The 22,049-nt window shown below is 39.6% G+C and overlaps 1 protein-coding gene across 1 annotated transcript in view; it reads left to right on the top strand.

The window, feature by feature from the left end:
- Positions 1-22,049, top strand: part of LOC129694298 (dmX-like protein 1) — a 216,936-nt gene that overhangs the window by 168,031 nt on the left and 26,856 nt on the right. Inside the window, exons 33-38 of the mRNA XM_055631009.1 lie at positions 5,594-5,795; positions 10,272-10,389; positions 11,588-11,650; positions 16,216-16,302; positions 16,491-16,621; positions 20,212-20,353. Of these exons, the coding sequence (XP_055486984.1) occupies positions 5,594-5,795; positions 10,272-10,389; positions 11,588-11,650; positions 16,216-16,302; positions 16,491-16,621; positions 20,212-20,353 (743 nt within the window). The remainder of the gene's footprint in view (positions 1-5,593; positions 5,796-10,271; positions 10,390-11,587; positions 11,651-16,215; positions 16,303-16,490; positions 16,622-20,211; positions 20,354-22,049) is intronic.

Raw genomic sequence — 22,049 nt, 5'->3', positions numbered from 1 at the left:
CCCGCACTGCCCGTTGCCATGACTCCCACCAATGTCTTTTGCCTTAGGAGTGACTCTACTACCTCCACTGCTTTCATCATCCTCCATTTTCCCCCTGTTCTCACCTCGATGCCAGCCGATGACACCTTCTGGTCACTGGACTCCCTGTACTGCAGAGCTTCTCTTGTTCGCGCCACCATCAACTCTTCCGTGAGGCCATTGAATGGGAGCTGCAAGATGTTACTGGTCCCATACAGTGCTGCACTGTTGAGGCTGCGGGGAAGGCCAAGCCACCTGCGGAGAAAGCCGCTGATCTTCCTTTCGAGGGACTCGGCTGTGGTCAATGGAACAGGGTAAACCAGCAGAGGCCACAGGACTCGGGGCAGGGTGGAATGCTGATAGATCCAAGCCTTGAATCTGCCTGGCAGACCTGACTTGTCGACTTTGGTGAACCAGGCTTCAAGGTCTTTTATGGGCTTTTGAATGGCGGCAGAGCCTTTCAGAGTTGCGCCAAAAACCTTCACCAAACTCTTGACAGGTTGCTCAGTGATGGAGGGAATGGCAGTTCCAGATAGTAAGAAGTGGAATCTGTCAGTCACCTTCCCTTTCTTCAGCACCATGGACCTTGACTGTAGGCTTGAAACTCATCCTTGCCCAGGTGATAAGTTTCTCAAGACCTTGTAGGATCCACCTACTTCCTGGGACCGATGTTGTGGTGATGGTAAGGTCGTCCATAAATGCTCTTATTGGGGGCTGTCGTACACCAGACTTGGTTAGGGGGCCACTGCATTCCACCTCGGCTGACTTGGCCACCATGTTCATGGCAAGAGCAAAAAGAATAACAGAAATAGTGCAGCCCGTTATTATTCCTTTTCCAAGCTGAAACCAGTCTGATGTTTCTGACCCAGAAGTCACACTTAGCCTGAAATTATGGTAATAATCCAGGATCCGGACCTTGCTCTTGATCAGGACCTTGATCATGGTGTTGGTGAATTGCAAGCTCAACCAGTTTGTACGGTATGGACCCATCGGCATTGGCGAGGTCCAACCACACAACAACTAGGTTGCCTCTGTTTTCATGGGCTTCTCTAATGAGCTGCATGACTAATCCAGTGCGCTCCAAGCAGCTGGGAATTCCCGGAATTCCACCCTTCTGCACTGAGGGGTCGATGTAGCTGTTTTTGAGGAGAAACTCAGTTAATCTTCGGGAGACAATGTTGAAAAACACCTTCCCTTCGACGCTCAGCAGCGAGATTGACCGAAACTGATTGATGTTCTTTGAGTTTTCCTCTTTCGGGATCCAAACTCCCTCAGCCCTCCTGTACTGGTCAGCAACTCTTCCCCTTCGCCACCCCACCTTCAAGATCTTCCATAGGTGTCGAAGGAGCTCCTGGCAGTGCTTATACACTATGTATGGTACGCACTAGAGCCTGGCACAGAGGCTGAGCGTGCCGCCTTGATGACCTCCTCAACTCCTTCAGACTTGGCTCCCTCAGATTGAACTCTGTTGTTGGGGGGGCTGGGCTGATGAGACCTTAGTTGGTTTCGATCTTCTGTTCCCTCACTGGATCGCTCGGGGTGTCATGGAGGAAGCGATTGACTTCATCTGTTGAGCACATGAGGTGGCCACTGCGCTTGTCCCCAATTAATCGCTTGGTAAAGCCAAAGGGATTGGAAATGAACGCAGCTCGCTCCCCAGCTCTCTCTCTTCCTCTTCTCCTGTGTCACTCTGCTCTGCGGAGAGTTATAAACCTTTCCCTTAGGATGTTTCGTAGGTTTGCCAAGGCTTGCTTCTCTTCGGTAGATCTATTGTACTGGTTTTTGAGGGTTCGAAGCTCCAGCCGCAGTTGATGTATTTTAGTGGCCCTGCGGATCATAGCGTAGGTGGTGGGCTTGGTGACACCTTTCTCGCGATGACTAAATCTTTCCGAGGCATAACTGACTATGATGGCAGTCATTGTTTGGAGTCGGCGATCTTGGAATCTTGGAGACTTTATTGTCATTTCGAACAAAATTTCGTTGCCTTGCAGTCATACATATAATAAACACACAATAAACACAAATTTAACATCCACCAGACACCTCCTCACTGTGATGGAAGGCAAAAATCTTAAGTCTTTGTCTCTTCCCTCCTTGTTCTCCCTCTGCGCTGAGGCGAACCAGGCCTCCAATGTTGTGACTCCCACCGGGTGATGGCAAGTAAGTCCCGCGGCTCAATCTACATTCAATTCAATTCAATTCAATTCAATTCAATTCAACTTTAATGTCATCGCACAAATACAAGTATCAGTACAACGAAATGCAGTTTTGCGTCAGACCGTAGTAGTTGTACATAAAGAGAAAAAACAAGAAAAAAATAGAAAGAGAGAAGATACAGAATAATCAGGAAATACAGAATGATTAAACAAAGGGGGACGGAGGGACCAGAGAAGTCTATCGTCGGGACTCCGAGTTCAGCAGTGTGATTGTGTTGTTATAGAAGCTTTTCCTCATCCTGCTGGTACGTGACCTGAGGCTCCTGTACCGCCTCCCTGATGGGAGGAGGGCAAACAGTCCATGGTTGGGGTGTGATGGTAAGTAAGTCCCGCGGCTCAATTTTCGGTACATCTCCTTTGGCTGTGGCTTGAATGATGTTGGTTACGTCTTTGTTAAACTGCAGCCATTCATTCCGATTGCTGGCTGAGGGCCATTCAATCTGACGTCACAATGCCACATGCCGACCAATCCAGGCCCACCTGCCTCCAGGCCCCGCCCTACCCCCCCTGCCACTGTGGATTAAAGGCGCAGAGAGATCGAGAAACTTCTGCAGAACAAAATTCTACATCTCCGTTCCGCTGTAGCTTCTTTGTTCTACACATCTCGGGGCAGCGACTCCTCGCACTCTGAACCTTATCATCACTGTTGGCGCAGCTCGTGAAGCCTTGCGCGCTCATTCCAGCTGTGGGTTTATAGAATCAGAAGCCGCTTCTCTCTCTCTTCATTTGGCAGCCCGGCTCTCCTCCACCCCCCACTGCCCGCACCATGCCAAGTACGCTCGCGCCACGCCTATACATATACATATTTACACATACTAGACCAAAGGGGGGGGGGGGGTTGGGCGGCCTGCGACGTCTCACACACACACTAACCATCACCCACACACACACACTAACCCCCCCCCCCCTTTGATATTATTATAATATTATTCATTAGCTCCTTTTACCCCATCCCAGAGAGGAAGAGGGGCCGGTGAGGGAGGGGTTGGGGGTGTCCTTTGAATAACCGGGGAGGGGGGGCGGGGAAGGGGGGAAGGCGGGGGAGGGGGGGGGGGGACGTCAGTCGAAGCGAGTGGAAGATTCTGTGTGAGACGGGAAGATACATTATGACTTCATCAGCAAGAGCTGCTTATTTAAATTCAAAGTCTTGATATTTTTTTTACATTTTCAGAAGTAAGTCGAGAAATAAACCATGAAATTTTCAGATAAGGTGATTTTGGACTCGACGGGAACGGGAAAAATGTCAACACCGGAATGTTTTTTTCGCTAAGACACCACACACACACACACACACACACACACACACACACACACACACACACACACACACACACACACACACACACACACACACACACACACACACACACACACACACACACACACACACACACACAATCACACACACACACACTATTAGAGTTTTAATAGGTACTAGACCAAGTACAGACCCGTTGGGTCTGCTCCCCCAACGCACCTGTCCCCTACCTGTAGCACCCACGGGCGTGGTCCTCCAACTCAACCCGTTTCCGAAGGTTTCGAGCACTCCTCAGCAAAGATCATAGGTCGTGAGCCTCCCCCACCACTGGAGTTGAAAAACAAATCCCAATAGCATCTTCCCAATTGCAATACCAATTGACCCTCCCCCTCCTGTCGTGCCAGGAGCTACGATGGCAACATTGTTGCAAATGTGCACTTGCTGTGAGATGCCATTGAGCTGAAAAGTTCAGAGTGTTCCTGCCAGTGTTCTTGTCTTGTGGCCTTGTATCGAAGTGTTGGAAGCTGTGAGAAATGATTTTAACAGGAAAACCATTTTAAAATCAAAGTTTTGCAGATTTTTTAACTTTTCATTAATAACTCAAGAAATAAAGCATGACATTTTAAGATTAGGCAATTTTGGATTCCATGGGGAAAAATCTCTACCTGAATATGTAAAAGATTTACTGTTACCGTGTCGGGTTTTTTCGAGACAATGTGATCACACATGAACAAACAAATTCACACATCCAAGTTCAGATTTTAATAGTTAATCTGCTCCCCCAACAAACCCCCCCATGTTGGGTCTGCTCCCCCAACAAACCCATTCCCTGCTAGCCGAGCCACTGTGATGTCATCAGTTGAAGCTGGTCATTTTAAATTCAAAGTCCTTTGATTTTTTTTAACTTTTAATCCGTGATGTCGAGAAATAAAGCTAAAATGTTCAGTGAAGATGGTCTCTGCTTAGATGGGGTAAATCAAAATATGTAATTGTTACCGCGTGGTGTTTTTGCGAAGATGTAAAGACAACCACATACACACACAGACTTTTAATAAGTGTATGATTATATATATGTATCAGATATATAATATATATATATAAGATGGCGGCGCCTGTCGGCAGTCCATCTGTCTCTTTTTTTATTTTTTGTCCTGTTAAGTGTATGTTTTGGTTGTATATATATTATTTTTAATAAGTAAGTAAGTAAGTTTATTGGCCAAGTATTCACATACAAGGAATTTGCCTTGGTGCTCCGCCCACAAGTAACGACTGTTAAATCCTCGGGTGAATTGGTGGAGAGGTGAAATGCTAAAGCTGTGTTGCCTTTGGTTTGGAAATGCTAAAGCTGTGTTGCCTAATTAAAGTTGCCTTGCCTTCTATATAATTAAAAGTCCAATCTTGACCACTTCCTGTTTGCACTTTATATTGATTTTAGAAAAAACAATGCCACGTACTGCTGTGATTTTTGACCATCTTACTCAGTCTCCCTCCGCTCATCAGGTGCCGAGGATTTTTCTCATCAATGAAAAATAAAAGAGTTATTAGTGTTTAGAAAATGTTGAGATTCGCTTTCCTGTCAATCATGCCATAAAGGCCACACCCCTTCTGGTTGGTGGGGGAAGGGACTATAAAACCCAGAAGTTTGGGCGTGGCTGTCTCTGCAAGATGGAGGAGGGAGAGGTCATGACTCGCTGTCTTTAGTGGCCTTGCACCCTGCTTGAAATGGTATGAAACTGCACTTGAATTTGGTGGATTTGCACCCTGCTTGAAATGGAATTTCAAGGAATAGCCGTGAGTCAACTGCCAGCCCACCAGCCGTGAATGAGCTGCGAGCACAAGAATCCATTTGGCCCACAATGTCCATACTAACCCTCTGGAAACCAGTCCCTTCAGCCCACAATACCTATTCTAGCGCTCCAGTGATGCTGGGACCCAACGGGTCCCACTTAGTCAAGTATATATATATATATATAAATAAAGATATAGATAACCTGGAAGGGAAACCTGAGCAACTTTAATTGTGTTTGCAATTCATCAATATATTTTTACACAGATTTAACTGTATAGTTTTGTTGTTTTCAAGTTTATTTCTCTCTTGCAGAACTCCCGGTTTGTTCTCCTTCTTGTCATGCAATTTTAAAGACACTTCAGCACTGGGAACAGGTACTACTTCGACGACTTGAGTTATTTGGTGGTCCACCTCCAGACTTCATCTCAATGCATGCCAATGAAGGCACAATATCTTCAGGTCCTGCCCTTCTCATCCATAAAGTGTTACTAGAACCGACAAATACGCCATTCAAGTAAGAGGAATAATGCAATGATGTTGAATGATTATACTGATCACGAGGTGGACTAATTCAAAAGTTATTGTTATATTCAAAGTTATTGTTTCTGATATTTTGTGTGATTTGTGTCCAAGAGGGAAATATGCATTTCTATTTCTATTTCCAATTAATGAAGTAAATTTTGTTAATGAAGTGGAACTGATGTAAGAATGCAAGCTTAAAATTGTTTATCGAAAAATGACCAAAATTTAAGATTGGTTATTAATTATTATTGGGGTGTGTATAATTTAATATTGGATTACTCCAGTGGTTATTGATCATCACTTGAGAAGATGAAGAAATGCTGCCTCGAGGTGCTGACTCTTTGAGGCAAATGATGTTACAGGGCTGAGAGTGTTGTTGAAGGATTTTTGGCAAGGTGTTTGCTAAGGCACTGGAGATATTTACCAAGATATCCGGGAGACATTCAGAATACAGGGATGGTGAAGATAAATCCAATCAAGTAGGCCACATTGTACAAAATAGTTTTTAATTTGAAGGACTACTCAAGCAAATAAACATTTTTCATTGCTTGTGGGTTGGGTCATGCAGGTACTGGAAAGGCTTTTGATAGTCAATCAATAACAATATCCTTATTCTTGCAGCCATGTTGCACATGTAGCGTGTTCATTTAAGTTCCTGACCAGTATTATTTAGGATGCGAGATTCTGCAATAGTAAAATTGTTGAATGGCAGGGGTTTGACATTTTTATTGGCACTTGTATAGGTAAATAAATGTAACATGTCACATTGGCTTAGCCATATTAAGTAGCAATGTTACAAAATTTTGAGATTTAAAAAATCAAGTCTGCAATTTATCCCATCAGATAAAGCATAACAATAAGTTTAATTTGACACCTAATTCACTTTCATATCTCAAGTAATAAAAAAGTTATGGCCATTTTCATACTCGGAAATTAGCATCTTGTTCCCTATTGATTTTCTATGGACATAACAAAAAAGCTGTGATCGAGGACAGTCAAAAGCCCATAACCTTCTTAAAAATTAAGAGAACTGAATGAAATTTTCAGTTATCATAGATTGAACCATTCTGAAACAAATATAAAATAATCTTACTTGGAGGACCTGAAATTAAAGCATATAATTAGTTAGTTACCCAATTGTAGCTAATTTCAAACTTCAATTACTAAATCTAAACATCTATCCATTTCTTAATAAATGATTAACATTTTTAAATAGCCTAAGTGTCCAAATAATATTCACAAATAATTCACAATAAAACATGATTTTTAAATCTCATTTACATCAATTTATAGGCCAAATGGAAGGAATTTAGTGTTCAATTGCTGTAAATTAAAGTCAATTTAAATGGGCTTTCTAGTGGGTTCCTGTGAACGCGCTGGTTTAGAACGTTCACATTGAAGTGGATTTGTGCCCTCAAATGCCCAGAAAAACACTGCGGGGTATAAAGAGCCCAAAATGAACTATTCGCTATAGAAAACTTTATATACAGGGTTCTTAAGAAGCCCCTTTTAATGTAAAAATAAGGTACATACCTTTAATTGTTTGCTTTATAAAACCCTGGGGCTGCGAGAGGTCGCGGGTTTAGAGAGTGATTTTTAAATTACTATAACTATTATACAAGGCCATAAAAACTAATAATACCTTTTGCGACGGGGTCTTTCAGCGATTTTCCGTTAATGATTTACTAGGCTGAACATTTTTGATTGCAACAGCCTAGTAAAAATCGCGTTTTAAACCCGCCCCCTCTAAACAGCGCCAAAATCGCGCACACGGGGTGGGGCAGATTCTCAGCCACGATTCAGGTAGGTTTTGTAACATACCTATGTTAAGATTATTAAAGCTATGAAAAAAGACATATGGCACTTTAGTTCATACCAGTAGAGCCATTCATTATAAGAATAAAGAATTGATAATCCATTTTAGATGCTACAGGTTGAACAAGTGTTTTATCTGTTTTGAATGTCCCATTAAAGAAGAACATTAAATCATACAGTAAATGATGCCAGCAATTGGAAACTATTATTATGTCAAAATCTTTGAGATACTTAGATTAATTTCTTTTGATCACAGAGGATTATTCGTTTGCAAATTAAGGTCTTGGTGGAGTGGATAACAAAACTATTATTATCTTTTATGATATAAAAAAAATATTATTTTGTCTTGTATTAGAAACAGGAAATCGGCTTAATAACTGGCATCAGAATGAAGTGCCGATGAATCTTCATCTGGAAATGTTAACTGTTTTCTTGCCACAGATGCTGCCTAACATGCTGTGTATTTCCAGCCTTTTTTTAATTTTAGCTTTCCAGAATCTTCAATTTCTTTTTAATCTTCATTTTTTCTGTCGGGACACCCTCAGGTAATATTTAAAAAAAGAAATTGAGGGATGCTGGAACAAGCATTGTATTAACACAAGAACTTGGTAATAAAGAAAACTTTGAATTTCTGAAAGGAATTTGAGACGTGATATAGGACTTTGTATTGTATGGTCGTGCAATTTATTTTGCATTGTTTTAAGAACAAACACCTTGAGGCAAAATGACAATCATCAATTCTGAAAGCCTGGGGTTATGAACAGAATTTAATGTCCGGTGGGCGGCGCGACTCACGTCGCAGCGGCCTCTGCAGTCCGTCTGTCTTTTTATTATTTTTGGTCTTGTTTCAATGTCGTTTTTATTTTTTTTGACGGGGTATGTGTGTGTGGGGGGCGGGGGGTGGGGAAACTTTTAAAATCTTTCCCCTGCACGGAGAACCCGACCTTTTCCTTGTCGGGTCTCCGTTGTCGTTGGGGCTGAGCAACGTGGAGCGGCCTCCAGCAGGAACGACCTAGGGCTCCAGTCGTGGAGCTGCGGACCTACTCATCATCGTAAAGCTGGCCGAGTTCGGAGCGGGAGGAGCGGTGGTGGTGCGCTGCTGCGACCGGACCCCCAGAGATTCGGAGGCTTACCGCAGGTCTGGTGGACAGTAATACCGGAAGCCCGCGGGTCCCTGCTGGGAGACCGCTTTTCGGGGCTTCCGCAACGGCGACTTCTCCTGCCCGAGTTGCGGAGTTGAAGATGACCTGGAGCGGGGCCTTACATCACCGCCCCGCGTGGCGTGGAATGGCTGCGGGACTTTGCTAGCGCCCGCCGGGGGCTCCAACACCAAGACCCAGAGTGCGGCCTTGCACCACCCTGCGCGGCGTTAATGGCCGCGGGACAATTGCCATCGCCCGCCGGGGGCTTTGACTCTGACATTGGGAGGGGAATGGGGAGTGCAGGTGAGGGATAAGTTTTTGCCTTCCATCACAGCGAGGAGGAGATGCGCTGTGATAGATGTTTGTGTAAATTGTGTTGTGTCTTGGGTCTTTTTCTTGTGTGTACGACTGCAGAAAAAACATTTCATTCAGATTCAGATTCAGAATCAGATTCAATTTTAATTGTCATTGTCAGTGTACAGTACAGAGACAACGAAATGCATTTAGCATCTCCCTTGAAGAGCGACATAGCAAACGATTTGAATAAAAAATAATAAGTGTCCGGGGGGGGTGTGGTGATTGGCAGTCACCACCGAGGTACGTTGTTGAGTAGAGTGACAGCCGCCGGAAAGAAGCTGTTCCTCGACCTGCTGGTTCGGCAACGGAGAGAGACCTGTAGCGCCTCCCGGATGGTAGAAGGGTAAACAGTCCATGGTTGGGGTGAGAGCAGTCCTTGGCGATGCTGAGCGCCCTCCGCAGACAGCGCTTGCTTTGGACAGACTCAATGGAGGGGAGCGTGGAACCGGTGATGCGTTGGGCAATTTTCACCACCCTCTGCAATGCCTTCCGGTCGGAGACAGAGCAGTTGCCATACCATACTGTGATGCAGTTGGTAAGGATGCTCTCGATGGTGCAGCGGTAGAAGTTCACCAGGATCTGAGGAGACAGATGGACCTTCTTCAGTCTCCTCAGGAAGAAGAGACGCTGATGAGCCTTCTTGATCAGAGTAGAGGTATTGTGGGTCCAAGAGAGGTCATCGGAGATGTTGACTCCCAGGAACCTGAAGCTAGAAACACGTTCCACCTCCGTCCCGTTAATGTGGATGGGGGTGTGCGTGCCGCCTCTGGACTTCCTGAAGTCTACAATGAGCTCCTTGGTCTTCTTGGAGTTAAGGGTCAGGTTGTTGTCAGCGCACCATGCTGCTAAGTGCTGGACCTCCTCCCTGTAGGCCAGCTCATCGAACTGCTTCATTTGAACCTCAGTGAGATTCAAATGACAAATAAAATTGTATTGTATTGTAATGAGATCTAGACACTGGCATGTTTTTGTTTACTTTGTAATGAATCTTTACTGTTGACTGCAAAGGCAACATTACTGTATTTATTTTCTTATATAGTCATTTTCATCTAAGATGGTCAAATGTGTTTCTTTCAATTTGCATTGTGATATTGTGTGCAACTTTCTACCAGAACACCAATTACTGCTCCATTGTGATGACCTTTTGTTTCTAGGTCAAAACATCATACTGCACTTCCAGTTAAAAGACTTTGGCAGTATCTTGTGAAACAGGAAGAGGTGCAAGAGACTTTCATTAGAAATATTTTCACCAAAAAAAGATGTCCAAATGAGGTCTGTATTATAACAATTACAAAGTTTAAAGTGTTATTCTTTTCTGTTTATAACTGATAATTTTCATGTTTTGTACATATTATCGGTGGTTGGATAATTACCACAAATCTACACGTTTCTCTATTTATTTTGTATTTTACCTGTTTCCATTTCCAGTGTTATCTAGACCGCTTTCCTTCCTGGCTGCATTTTAAATGACAGTCAACTTTGCCTTTGGAATGCATTATCAGTCTTTGGTCTTTGATATCATTGACCAAAACGTCCTCCTTTGTATACAAGACAAAACATGACTTTTTATTTTTCCCCTTTTAATTTCCCATCATCTTCAACTGCAATTTTTTTCTATCCTTCAAATGTATCACCTCAGTGATAAATTTGAAGGATAGAAAATAATTACAGTTGAAGATGATGGGAAATTAAAAGGGGAAATTTGTTTCTACCATTTTCTTTCGAATATTTTCTGCCCCTTGCTGACTCCATCAATAATAGTCTACCATCAATAATTGGTCAGCTCCATAAATGTTCCAACAACAATGGACTTCAATATGTCTTTTAAAGATTGATTGATCGTGTATTTCAAATTTTGTTTCAAAGAAGGTAAAGTACAGTAAGTCTGACTTTTTAATACCTTTCATCGTCTTGCTATTGATGTGATAATTTTACCGTGCATTTCCACTGTATTTGCTTTTTTTCTTTCTCTTATATTGCTTCATATTTATTTAATGTAAATTACATTTATTAAATTTCCAGCTGATACATCACCTGCATTCGCCCCATTCTTAGTTTGGCATAAAGAAGTGAGATTTTTGCTTATGTATCTAAGTTGTATTACCTTAAACTAGTTTACCTACAGTTTCACCTGGCAATCTTCTATTCAAATATAAATAAGTTGAATCCCTTAGATTACAAAACCCTATTTTAATTGAGTTTAAGGGGAAAAATCCCAAATATTTAATATAATTCTGTTAACGTTATCATGAAAAATATTTTGATATTCCTTGAGTATAGTCTTCATAAGATATTTGGATAGGAGAAATGCCAGTGCTGTTTTAAGATGTGATGCCTATTTTAGGACCAGTAACTGTTTTTCATGTTAACGACAGAGCTAAATCTCTAACAATGTTTTCTAACTCATGCTTTAATTCATCTCTTTTTTTTAAACCATTGTGTTGTGGCTGTTCATTGTTCTGTGATGTAGTCAGTAGACAACTCCAATGAAAAAGTCAGAAATTCTATGACGGAGGAACCTAGCATCAACAAGGTACAGCTCCACTGTTCATAATCAGCTTTGGCACCAAATTTAGCATTCTCTCCTGAAAATGCTCTCTGCTTTAATGCAATGTTGACATCTCGTCTAAGGTAATTAGATAGAGTAAAGAAGAGTCTAAATCTAAGAGTAAGCTCCAGCAAGGGAAATACTTTTCATGCACTCCATAACCTAAGAGGGTAACAGCATGCGAATGTTCAAATCTATTTTTTTAATGTGCTGTATAGCAAACTGGGAATAAGAAGACAAGGGGTTAGTTTTACCATTGCACTTTTACCATGAAGTAAACTTTTTTGGTTTCGAACGTGTTTCATTTACAATTTACAAAAATAAGAATTAAAGATGTATAATGAGAGGGAACATTTGTTGGTTGGAATAAACATTGTTTTTCGGAATAAAATCCCCCAACTGCTACTTTGAATGCTGGATAAGATCTCTCTTTATTGGAAAAGTAGACATAAAGTTGCCTGTTTAAAAAAAAATAAAGCATCTTTGTCATCTTATATTGGACTGATTCTAGACTGGATAACCAACTCCTTACCTTAAACTCTTCACTTAATGGTCACGATTTTAAGTTTCCAAAGATCTGGTGACACGGATGGGTGGAAAATATTGGGGTTAGAGTACCTGCTAATTTACAGAGAACACTGAAGTACAATGAAGCAAAAAAAACTAAGTGCTGGAGGAATGCAGTGGGTTTGACAACATCTATGGAGAGAATGGACAGACGATGTTTCAAGCAAGGCCATTTCTTCAGACTTATGGAAGAGGGGGTGAGGGGAAGAAAGTTGAAGTTTGGGTGGGGCAAACCTGGGAAAGTGATAGGTGGAAGATAGACACAAAATACTGGAGTAACTTAGCGCGTCAGACAACACCACTGGAGAACAGGAATAGGTGATGTTTCGGGTCGAGACCCATCTTAAGTCTGAAGAAGGGTCTCGCCCCAAAACAACACCTATTCCTTCTGTGACAGGTGAATTAAGTGACAAAGCCTGTTGGTGAGAAAGAGACAAAATGATAGAAGATGAGGAATGAAATGTAAATTTAAAGGGAGGAATATGGATAGGAAGTGGTCAGGGGTGGGGGAAAGAAGGGGGGATAATAGGGAATAATGGGACTTGGGGATGGGAGGAGGGAAAAGAAGCAGGGTGACGGATGGTGGGAGAAAAATATTTGTAACAGGGAATGGAGGGGCAGTGAAAGAGAGAGGTGATAGGTGGGTATTAGTTGAAATTGGAGAATTCAGTGTTCATACTGTTGGGCTACCCAAGTAGAATATGAGGTGATGTTCTGCACGGTTGTGTGTGTCCTCACTTTGCCATTTGTGGAGGATGAGGATAGAATGGTCAGGGAAGGTTGGGAAGGCGTGTTAAAGTATTATCAATCAGGAGCTCCAGCAGGCCTTGGCACAGGGCACATGTGTTCAGCAAAATGGTTGCTTACTCTGTGCTTGATTTTACCGAGGCAAAAAAGGCCACATCAGGAGCATTGGATGCAGTAAACAAGGTTGGAAGAGGTGCACGTGGCTCTCTGTCTCATCTGAAAGGGCTACTGGGATCCCTGGATGGAAGTGAGAGAGGTGGTATAAGGACAGGTGTTACAGCTCATGCAGTTGTAAACCAACAGTGTAAACATTGCATTAATCTGGAGCAGTTTGTGCAAAGTACCATTGAGTATTTGGTTTTACTGTACCATCTGTTAGAGGGGTTAAAGAAGTTATTCTTGAACAAGAATGGCATAGTTGAAGGCCTTTGTGATAATATCCATAATACTGGTAGCTAGCAGCATGATGTATTGAATTGTAAACTCCATCTCACTTGCTCATGGGACACATGTTTTGAGGTATTGAATGAGTTCTTCCTCTATTGTAGGATCTGATGTTGGATTTTAAAGTTGTTGAGAGTAAATGTATCGTCTAGAGTCATAGAGCACCTGGACTGGACAAGATGTAAGATTTTCTCCCTGAAAGATATTAGTACCAGATGTGGGTCTTTCTGACAATCCAGTGGTTCAAAAGCCAGTGTTTTGATACAAACTTTTTATTATTTGATGGACAAGAAGATATTTCGCAAACGAGATCGAATTTAAAAGAATGAGTTGACTTCATAGAAATGTACAAAATTCACAATTGGTGTGACAGGACAGATATGAGGATGGTGTCTAAAACTAAGGGTGATGGTATCCAAATAAGATGTTCACAATTTAGAACCAAGATGGGAGGCTATTTCTTCATACATTGCAGAATGAGTCTTTGAAATGTTTTACCCGGCAAGGCTATGGAGGCTCGGTCATGGAATATATTGAAAGCAGGTGTTAATAGCTTTTTAGATACTGAGGAAATAAAAGATAAATGCAGGTAGAAGATCAACCACAATGCTACTGAATGTTGGAACAGATTTGAGGGGCAAAATGACCTTCTCATCTGCCAATTTCTTTGGTTCTCAAAGAATCATCGAATGGTTGAGGCACAGAAGGTCACTCAGCCCTTCATATCTCCACTGGTTTACATAATGTGGCAATGTTCTCTTTATATAATTATCCAAGTTCCTCTTGAAAGTGGTAATAGAATCTGCATCCGCCATATTTGTCGGCAATGTATTCAAGATTTCAACAATATTTTGCATAAAGCAACCAAAAATCTTCAGGTCTCGTTTACTTCCCTGTTACTTTATTTCATACCTGTGAGTTTTAGTCTTCAATCCTTCATTAAATGGAGCTTCTTTCTTCATCCACTCCTCATTTCATATGCTCATCACATCTCACCTTGGGTAACAGTCACAGTTTCTCGAACCTTGTAACTGTAGCCCGTCATCCCAGGAACCATTTTCATACCTCTTATCTGAACCCTATCAGATGCTTTCATGCTATTTTTATCATTAAGGAGACCAGAACTGAAGACAATATAGATTGAGGCTGCACCTGTATTGCATTAAGCATGACTTCCTGCTTTAATGTTCTTTGGCTCAATTGATAACACCTAAAATGTCTAATTACCCATTCTTTCAGCTACACTGGTATTTTCATTGACTTGAGCTCCCTTATCCCCTGGCCTCTCTGTTCCTGCACCGCTTTTAAGAATAGAAATGCTATTCTCCTTCATATTCCTACCAAAATACATCACCTCCGTTTTCTCTGTATTAACCTTCATCCGGTATGAGTCTGCCCACACGAGTAGGTTTGTTTAATTCCTACAGCAATTTTTCATTATCCTCCTTGCATTTTATAAAACTGCAAAAACTTTTGATAGCTTCAAATTTAGACATTGTAAAATTGTGCTTTGCATCTAAGTCCAGATTTTTCCAGCCCATAGCACAAATAGCTGTGAGATTCCACTGTTCACCACCTTCGTTCATCATGACGTGTCGGTTACTTAACCAACTTAATATCCATGCTATTAATGTCCCTTTTTGTGTCATATGTTTTAACTTTGCTGATCAGTCTGTCATGTGCATTATTATCAAGACCTATCTGCAAGCCTTTAACCACTTGAATTTAAATGCCTTGGTGGTGGGGTGGGATTTTAAACGCTTGTTTCTAGGTCATCAGTTGTTTCTCCATACCATTCCAGTAACTGAACCACAAAACCATCATATTCTTAAACATCTGGCCACGACTCAGCTATACCTCTCCTGATCTTCTTTCACCTTAGATCTGTCCTTTAACTCTGACTCAGTTACTCAGCAAAATTCTAATTTTAGTCCCCAAGACATTTTCCCATTATGCCGTTGCAATTTCCACCAGTCCTGCATCCATCCTATAGTCTGTTGTTCTTACCCAGCCCTAGTATATATCCTTTCTTCTCCTAATCCCACGATTGTTTACAGTCTCTTTAATTAGTTTGACCCATTTGAAACTGTTTTAATATTTTTGTGCCCCTATTTCCGAACAACTTATTCGAAACTATCCTTTTGATCAAACTGTAAGTCACTCTCACTGGCTCTTTCCCCTACCATTGGTGACTGCTCCATTAAATATCCATCTTTAATAAAGGAATCATTATAAATGCATGATTCTGAAACTAAACTATTGAACATACGATTGGGTGTAGAATTATTAGATCCAAGCTTACCGTGGGGATTACTATGGGGTTTTTTTGCTTCCTAATGAGTTAATAGTTTCTCAGTGATATTCATTTTGTTTCTCATTACTCAGTCTCTGATTGAAATGTTTCATTTTTGCAATGATACATCTGATGGTCAATAACAAGTTAGTATTATTTACTCTTAATGCAAGCTTCAAAACATAAATTTAATGTTGCACAAAAGTTGAAACGAAGACCTCCTTGCTAAAATGCATAATTGTGCCTAGGATACCAATATTTTTTGAAATTATCAAAATTCAATCTGTATGATGTTGCTTCATTCCATGATGTCATTGGTGCAATAAAAGCTTTTCAATCTTGTGTGGGCAAAATTGCTGAAGGTTAATTTCTGAGAAAAGCATTAGATGGATTTATTTTTGCTGTGCAGTTCTAATGTTGGATTGTGCTCCTGCACCATGGAAAGCAAAATAGCTACTTTAATGCGTCTTAACAATTTTTTTGGTTCTACTTTATAAAGATGGAAACAGATGCTGGTTATCCTGGTGGTAGAGCGAGGATTGTTCACAAAGAATCGGACATCATTACAGCATTCGCAATAAATAAGGTATGCCTTGAATTTCAATTTAAATAACATTCTTTCCAATTGAAAATTAAACAGAATTTTTGGAACAGTATTAATCTACTGTGCATTTAATGGAATTGGCTCTTTGCATTGTGTTGAAATATTTGTCAGTTATTTTACCCAGTTAGTGGCGTTGAAACTTAAGATTTATTTTTCTGCTAATTTCTCAGGCTAATAGGAATTGCGTTGCCATCGCCACCAGCCATGATATCCAAGAGCTGGATGTTTCTGCAATCTTGGCGACCCAGATTTATGCTTGGATTGAAGATGAATTTGAACAGGATTCAAAAGGGTATGAAAAGTGAGAGTCTAGTTGATTTTTTTGCTTTATAATTGATTCAATCAGGAAGCATAAAGTATAATTCCTAAAAAATATTTGGATTGTAAAACCACCTGATTGTCTACTTGATATTTGTGACATATAAAAATATATATATATTTTCATTTACCTCATTTTGCATTCAATTATGTGTTAATTACAACTGGATCATTGACTTACTGTCCAATATACCACAATCAGTAAGAAGAGGTGACAAAACAACCTCCATGATAATTCTCAACACCTCGCAAGGCTGCTTTCTCAGCCCCTTATTATACTCCCTATGCACCCATGACTGTATAGTTAAATTCTGCGATAACTCTATTTATAAGTTTGCAGATAACTCTGCCATTGTAGGCCAGATTTTGAACAATGACGGGACGGGGAACCAAAGATAGAACATGGTGCCAAGACAGCAATTCTTTCTCAATGTCGGCAAAACAAAGGTGTTCGACATTGGGGTGGAGAACAAGCCCCAGTCTGTATCAATAGTGGTGAAGTTATCAGACTCTTGAACATTCCTCTCATAACCTAAGAGATATATTCTTGATCTTCCAACCTACCTTGTTGCAGCCCTTGCACTTTTTTTATCAGCACATTCTCTGTAGCTCCCTGCCATTGTGTATAATATTATATTCTGTGCTTCCTTTCTCTTTTTGCACAGCCTGTTGTTCCTCATATGATTTGATTGTAATCACATAGATGATTTTCTTGCAGAGCACACAAAACAAAGTTTTTCACTGTACACTTGACAATAATAAACCAATAATTTTCCAAGTATTTTTTTTAAATATTGAAAACCACAAGTTCCGGGTTCTCACTACTCGCTTGGCACCCCACGTCCTCAGGGACGTTATTTATGGTTTATTTAGCTGCAAAATAACAGAAATCTCTATGTACATTAAGAAGAGATTAGTTCCTGGCATTTATGAAACAGTTCTTCAGCTGTAATGACATCCTTTCAAACAGTTTCATGTCAGTGTTTGGCTGAGCGTCTGCAACCCTTAACATAATGTGGGTTTGACTCATCAAGAGAAAGAGAAAAATATTTTTGTTTAAAATGCATATACTCAATAGTTAATACCAAAGTTATGTGTAAAAAATTAGGTTGAGTATAGATTTGTTAATAGTAAGTCATGTCAGGCTAGTTTGTTTGAATATTTTAATTGTGTCTTTTATTAGTTTTATAGGAGACTGGTTGCAGCTGTTATCTTATAAGGCTTTCCAGACAGCAATTGGATAAGATTCCAAACAAGGAATATTAACCTTTTTCAAAGTTGGATTGAAAATGGTTTGATTTGTCTAACATTTAAAAAGCAGATTAATTTAATGACTGGCCGTATGTTGGTATTCGCTATTCCACGCTTCACCTTTTCACTGTATAAATAGCGATATTTGGACAGCCTGAGATCATGAATGGACCTACATAAATCCAGGATGAGCTTTAGATGTCTAAATTTGCAAATTGTACAGGAGTAAAGAGTAATGCCAATTGTACAATTGGAATAATGTGTAATTGGACAGATATAGTTTTAATTATTTATAGTTCAAACTAGATAACTCAAACACTATGGATTCAAATCATTTTTTTCTAAATTATAAGGAATAAGGAGCAGGGGAGGCAGAAAGATTTAAAATCCAAGTAGGCAAATTACTTCTGTTATCACACTTCTGAACGGCCCTTCCATAAGGGACAATTTGACTCTCCTCAGTGAGGACATTGGACTTTGTCTCTGGATCTGTTGCGCTATAATGTTGTGAATTATTTTCTGCACTCTGTGTCCTTCCTTTTGCTCAATCTATTATACTTGAGTTTCACTTGATTGTAGTTATGTATAGTATTATTGATTGTACAGACTATAAAACAAAACTATTCACTGTACTTTGGTGTATGTGACGATAATAAACCTAATCCTAAGGTTAGTCGGCATATGTAACCCATCATTAGAACTAATGGCATTTTGACCTTTAACAAAAGAGGGCTGAAATGCAAAGAGAAGTAAGTTATGCTTCAGATGCAAGGAACGTTGTTTATGTATTTATTTATTTAATTCTTTACTTCAAACAGAATAAAAACTAAAAAGTAAGTGTGAAACAGCATACAAAAACCAAAACAAGAATATTTATAAAGTGTGATAAACAATATTTATCAATAAATGAATCGTATGTGTCCGAAATAGAGCAGGAAGAAGTCAAAGCTTATTAATTCCGACCGCTTATTCAACTGCTTATACAAATTTAGCAGCTATAAACACCTAGTGTCTCTTAGTCATATATACAACCCATCACCCTATAATCACCCTTCCCAATACAATCAGTATAACAAATATCCCACTCAAAATCACCTATCCTCATCCCAATATCCTTTAAAAAAAAAAAAAAAAAGTGTTTTTGTACATCTTTTTAAACTGAATTATGTTTGTGCTAAGTTTTATCTCCTGTTCCAAACCATTCCACAGATTGCTATGCACATACTTTTAAGAGTTGTTCTGACATTGAGTTTTTTAAATTAAGTTCCCATCTCAAATTATACCCGCCCTGTCTTTCCATAAACAGGTTTTGTATGTTTCCCGGAAGTAAATTATTTCTTGCTTTGTACATGATTTGTGCAGTCTTAAATTTAACCAGATCGGTGAACTTCAGTGTATGTGACTTTAAGAATAATAACTTGGTATGTTCAAGATATCCAACGTTATTGATGAAGCTTATTGCTATTTTTGTAATGTGCATAACGACTGTAGGTTGGTTTTGTAGGCGTTACCCCATATCTCCACACGGTAACTCAGATATGGCAATATGAGTATTATACAGAGTATGTAATAATTTGTGGTCCAGAATGTATCTTGATTTTCCCAATATTGCTATAGACTTTGCCATTTTGCTTTGACGTGGTTTATATGTGGTTTCCAGCAGATTTTGTGGTCTAAGATCACACCAAGAAATTTATTTTCGTATACTATTTCTATACTTATGTTATCTATTATCAATTGTACTTGAGAGTTTGTTTTATGTTTTCCAAGTAGCATAATCTTTGTTTTGCTTAAATTTAAAGACAATTTGTTGACATCAAACCACTGTTTTAATTTATTAATTTCTGATGTGATGACCTCCAAAAGCTGCTTCAAATTGTGCTTTGAGACATTGTTATGGGGAAATTACATTATAAATGGATGGATGTTGTTTCAAATACCTTGTAGTTGCTGCAAAAAGTGTGTTTGATGAAAGAAATGCTAGTAATAATTTCTCAACAACCATAGAATGCTACTTTAGGATAGACCTGGTGTAAAAGTCTTCCTTTGAAAGAAAATAGGTGGGTAAAGGCAGAAACTTCAATTTATATAATGGGTCACTTTGCTGGTTGATGGCAGTGTTGTAGATTACAAAAGCAATGTAGAACATAATTTGGTGTATTAGTCTTACGTTCTATACAATCGATAGCATAGAGCCAAGCAGCATTGGCCAATATAACACACATGCAATTTGAATCCTAGCCATCAATTAAATACTTGCCACTGATTATGGAACATTTTATCTTTGTTTTAATGTTCTCGTTCATTTATATTTGCTTGCAGATCAGATGAATTCCTGGTGGTTCATGCGAGAGAGGATTTTGGTGATTTGCAGTGCAGCACTCCATATACCCCCAGTGTTCCTGGCATCCCTATAAACATGCCATGGTTAGGCAGCACACAGACTGGAAGAGGAGCATCTGTGGTGAGTTTATATTTAGGTTTAACTATTGATAAACTACTTGTGAAGCTTCAATTCGCAAAATAGTACTAAATGATTGTTAAATCATTTCGTTGTACTCATACTTGTATTTGTGCGATGACATTAAAATTGAATTGAATAAAAATACAGAAGAAAATTTAGTCGTCATATTATACAAACATTTTAATCTTGTTAGCTACAGGAATTCCATTTAGCATCCTTATCTAACTTTTAGTTGAAGAAATAAAGAAAGCTGGCAGCACTATTCTGCTTGAGTGACTGCTGTGCTGCACGCAAGGGAAATTACACTTTTTTTTAACAATGATATCTTATCAAATCTGTTTTGGTTAAGACATGCCATTTATAAAACCTATTCTAATTGATGGTGCATTAAATTTACAAGCAGCATCTCTAGCTATTAATAAAGGTATCAAACTTGTAACTTTGCCACTGAGCTTCTCTGCAGTGAAGACTCTCAAGCTAAATAGTTGCATTTGGGAAATTTGTGCAAAAATGTAATCAGATTGTTGAAGCCATTCGGTCTCCAGAAACTAATAACTTTGTTTGAACTTAGATCAATGATTTTTAAATTGTTGTCTTGTCCCAGTACACCATGGATTTTAGGATCCTAGTCTGCTCAGCTCTAAATATTTTCCAGTGATGGTAATTGAATTTGGTTGAATAGCAAGGAAAGGTTCCATTCTTGCCATTTGATCCCTCACTAGGATCTGACCAGTAAAGAACATTGCTTGACATGGATATCAAAAAGGCTTTCTTTACTGCAATGAAGAGAATCTCACACTTCTAGGCGCTTTCTTTATAGCTTGGCAAAATAAGAGAAGAATCTGTGGCTCCGATTCAGTATTTTCTGGAGCTTGTGTGTGATACATTGATACCAGAATAATCATTATATGCAAGTCATGTTAATTTGACTTTTTTGCCAGTGTCTACGTAAGTTCATCATGGTCATACTGAATGGTCTCCTTTTGTTGTGTGATGCATCTTAATACAAGTCACGTTAACACATTCAGCTTAAGCAAATATATTATAAATACCCTTATTTCCTGAAGTCTGATGATAAGAAATAGATTAAACTAGACCAGAAATTGTTCTGGTTTATTAATTGCCCCTTTATACCTGGTTTTAGCCTATTATAGTAATTCTCTTTGTTGTTTACATTCCTCTTGCCATCTTTACAATAATTTAAAATTACCTTTTATCTCTTTCCCTCTTTCTGAATGGTCTGCGTTTCTCTTTCTCCAGGTCCAACTTAATATACTGAGTGTTTCCAGAAATTTCTGTTTTTATTTCAGATTCCTGCAACTGCAGTTGTTGTTCTTCCTCGAAATCAATGATAGCAGCACATTCTAAAATGTTTTTATAGCACTCTTTGTTGGTTTAGACAAATTTAATGAGGGCATTCATTACTCTATAACTAAGATTTTCAATGATTTGTAGCAGTAGTTCCACAACGTAATTCCTGGTGGTGACAGGCATTTATGTTACATTGCGGAGTATCATTTCTTTTGGAAGGAGTAACTTTGAGTTTTCCCCCCTCCCTACCTATTTTGTGCATCCGAATCGACTCAAATTAGATAATATTCAAAGAAAAACTAGCCGAGTAGGAATTACATTTTTGAAGCCAGAAAAACTTCCAACACTAGTGGTATACAGTATCAATTTTACTGAGCAACATGAA

The sequence above is a fragment of the Leucoraja erinacea genome, chromosome 3, assembly GCF_028641065.1.
Source record: "Leucoraja erinacea ecotype New England chromosome 3, Leri_hhj_1, whole genome shotgun sequence".
Classification (NCBI taxonomy): Eukaryota; Metazoa; Chordata; class Chondrichthyes; order Rajiformes; family Rajidae; genus Leucoraja; species Leucoraja erinaceus.
Note: the sequence above shows the minus strand (reverse complement) of the source record. Positions and strands in the feature narration are given on the sequence as shown.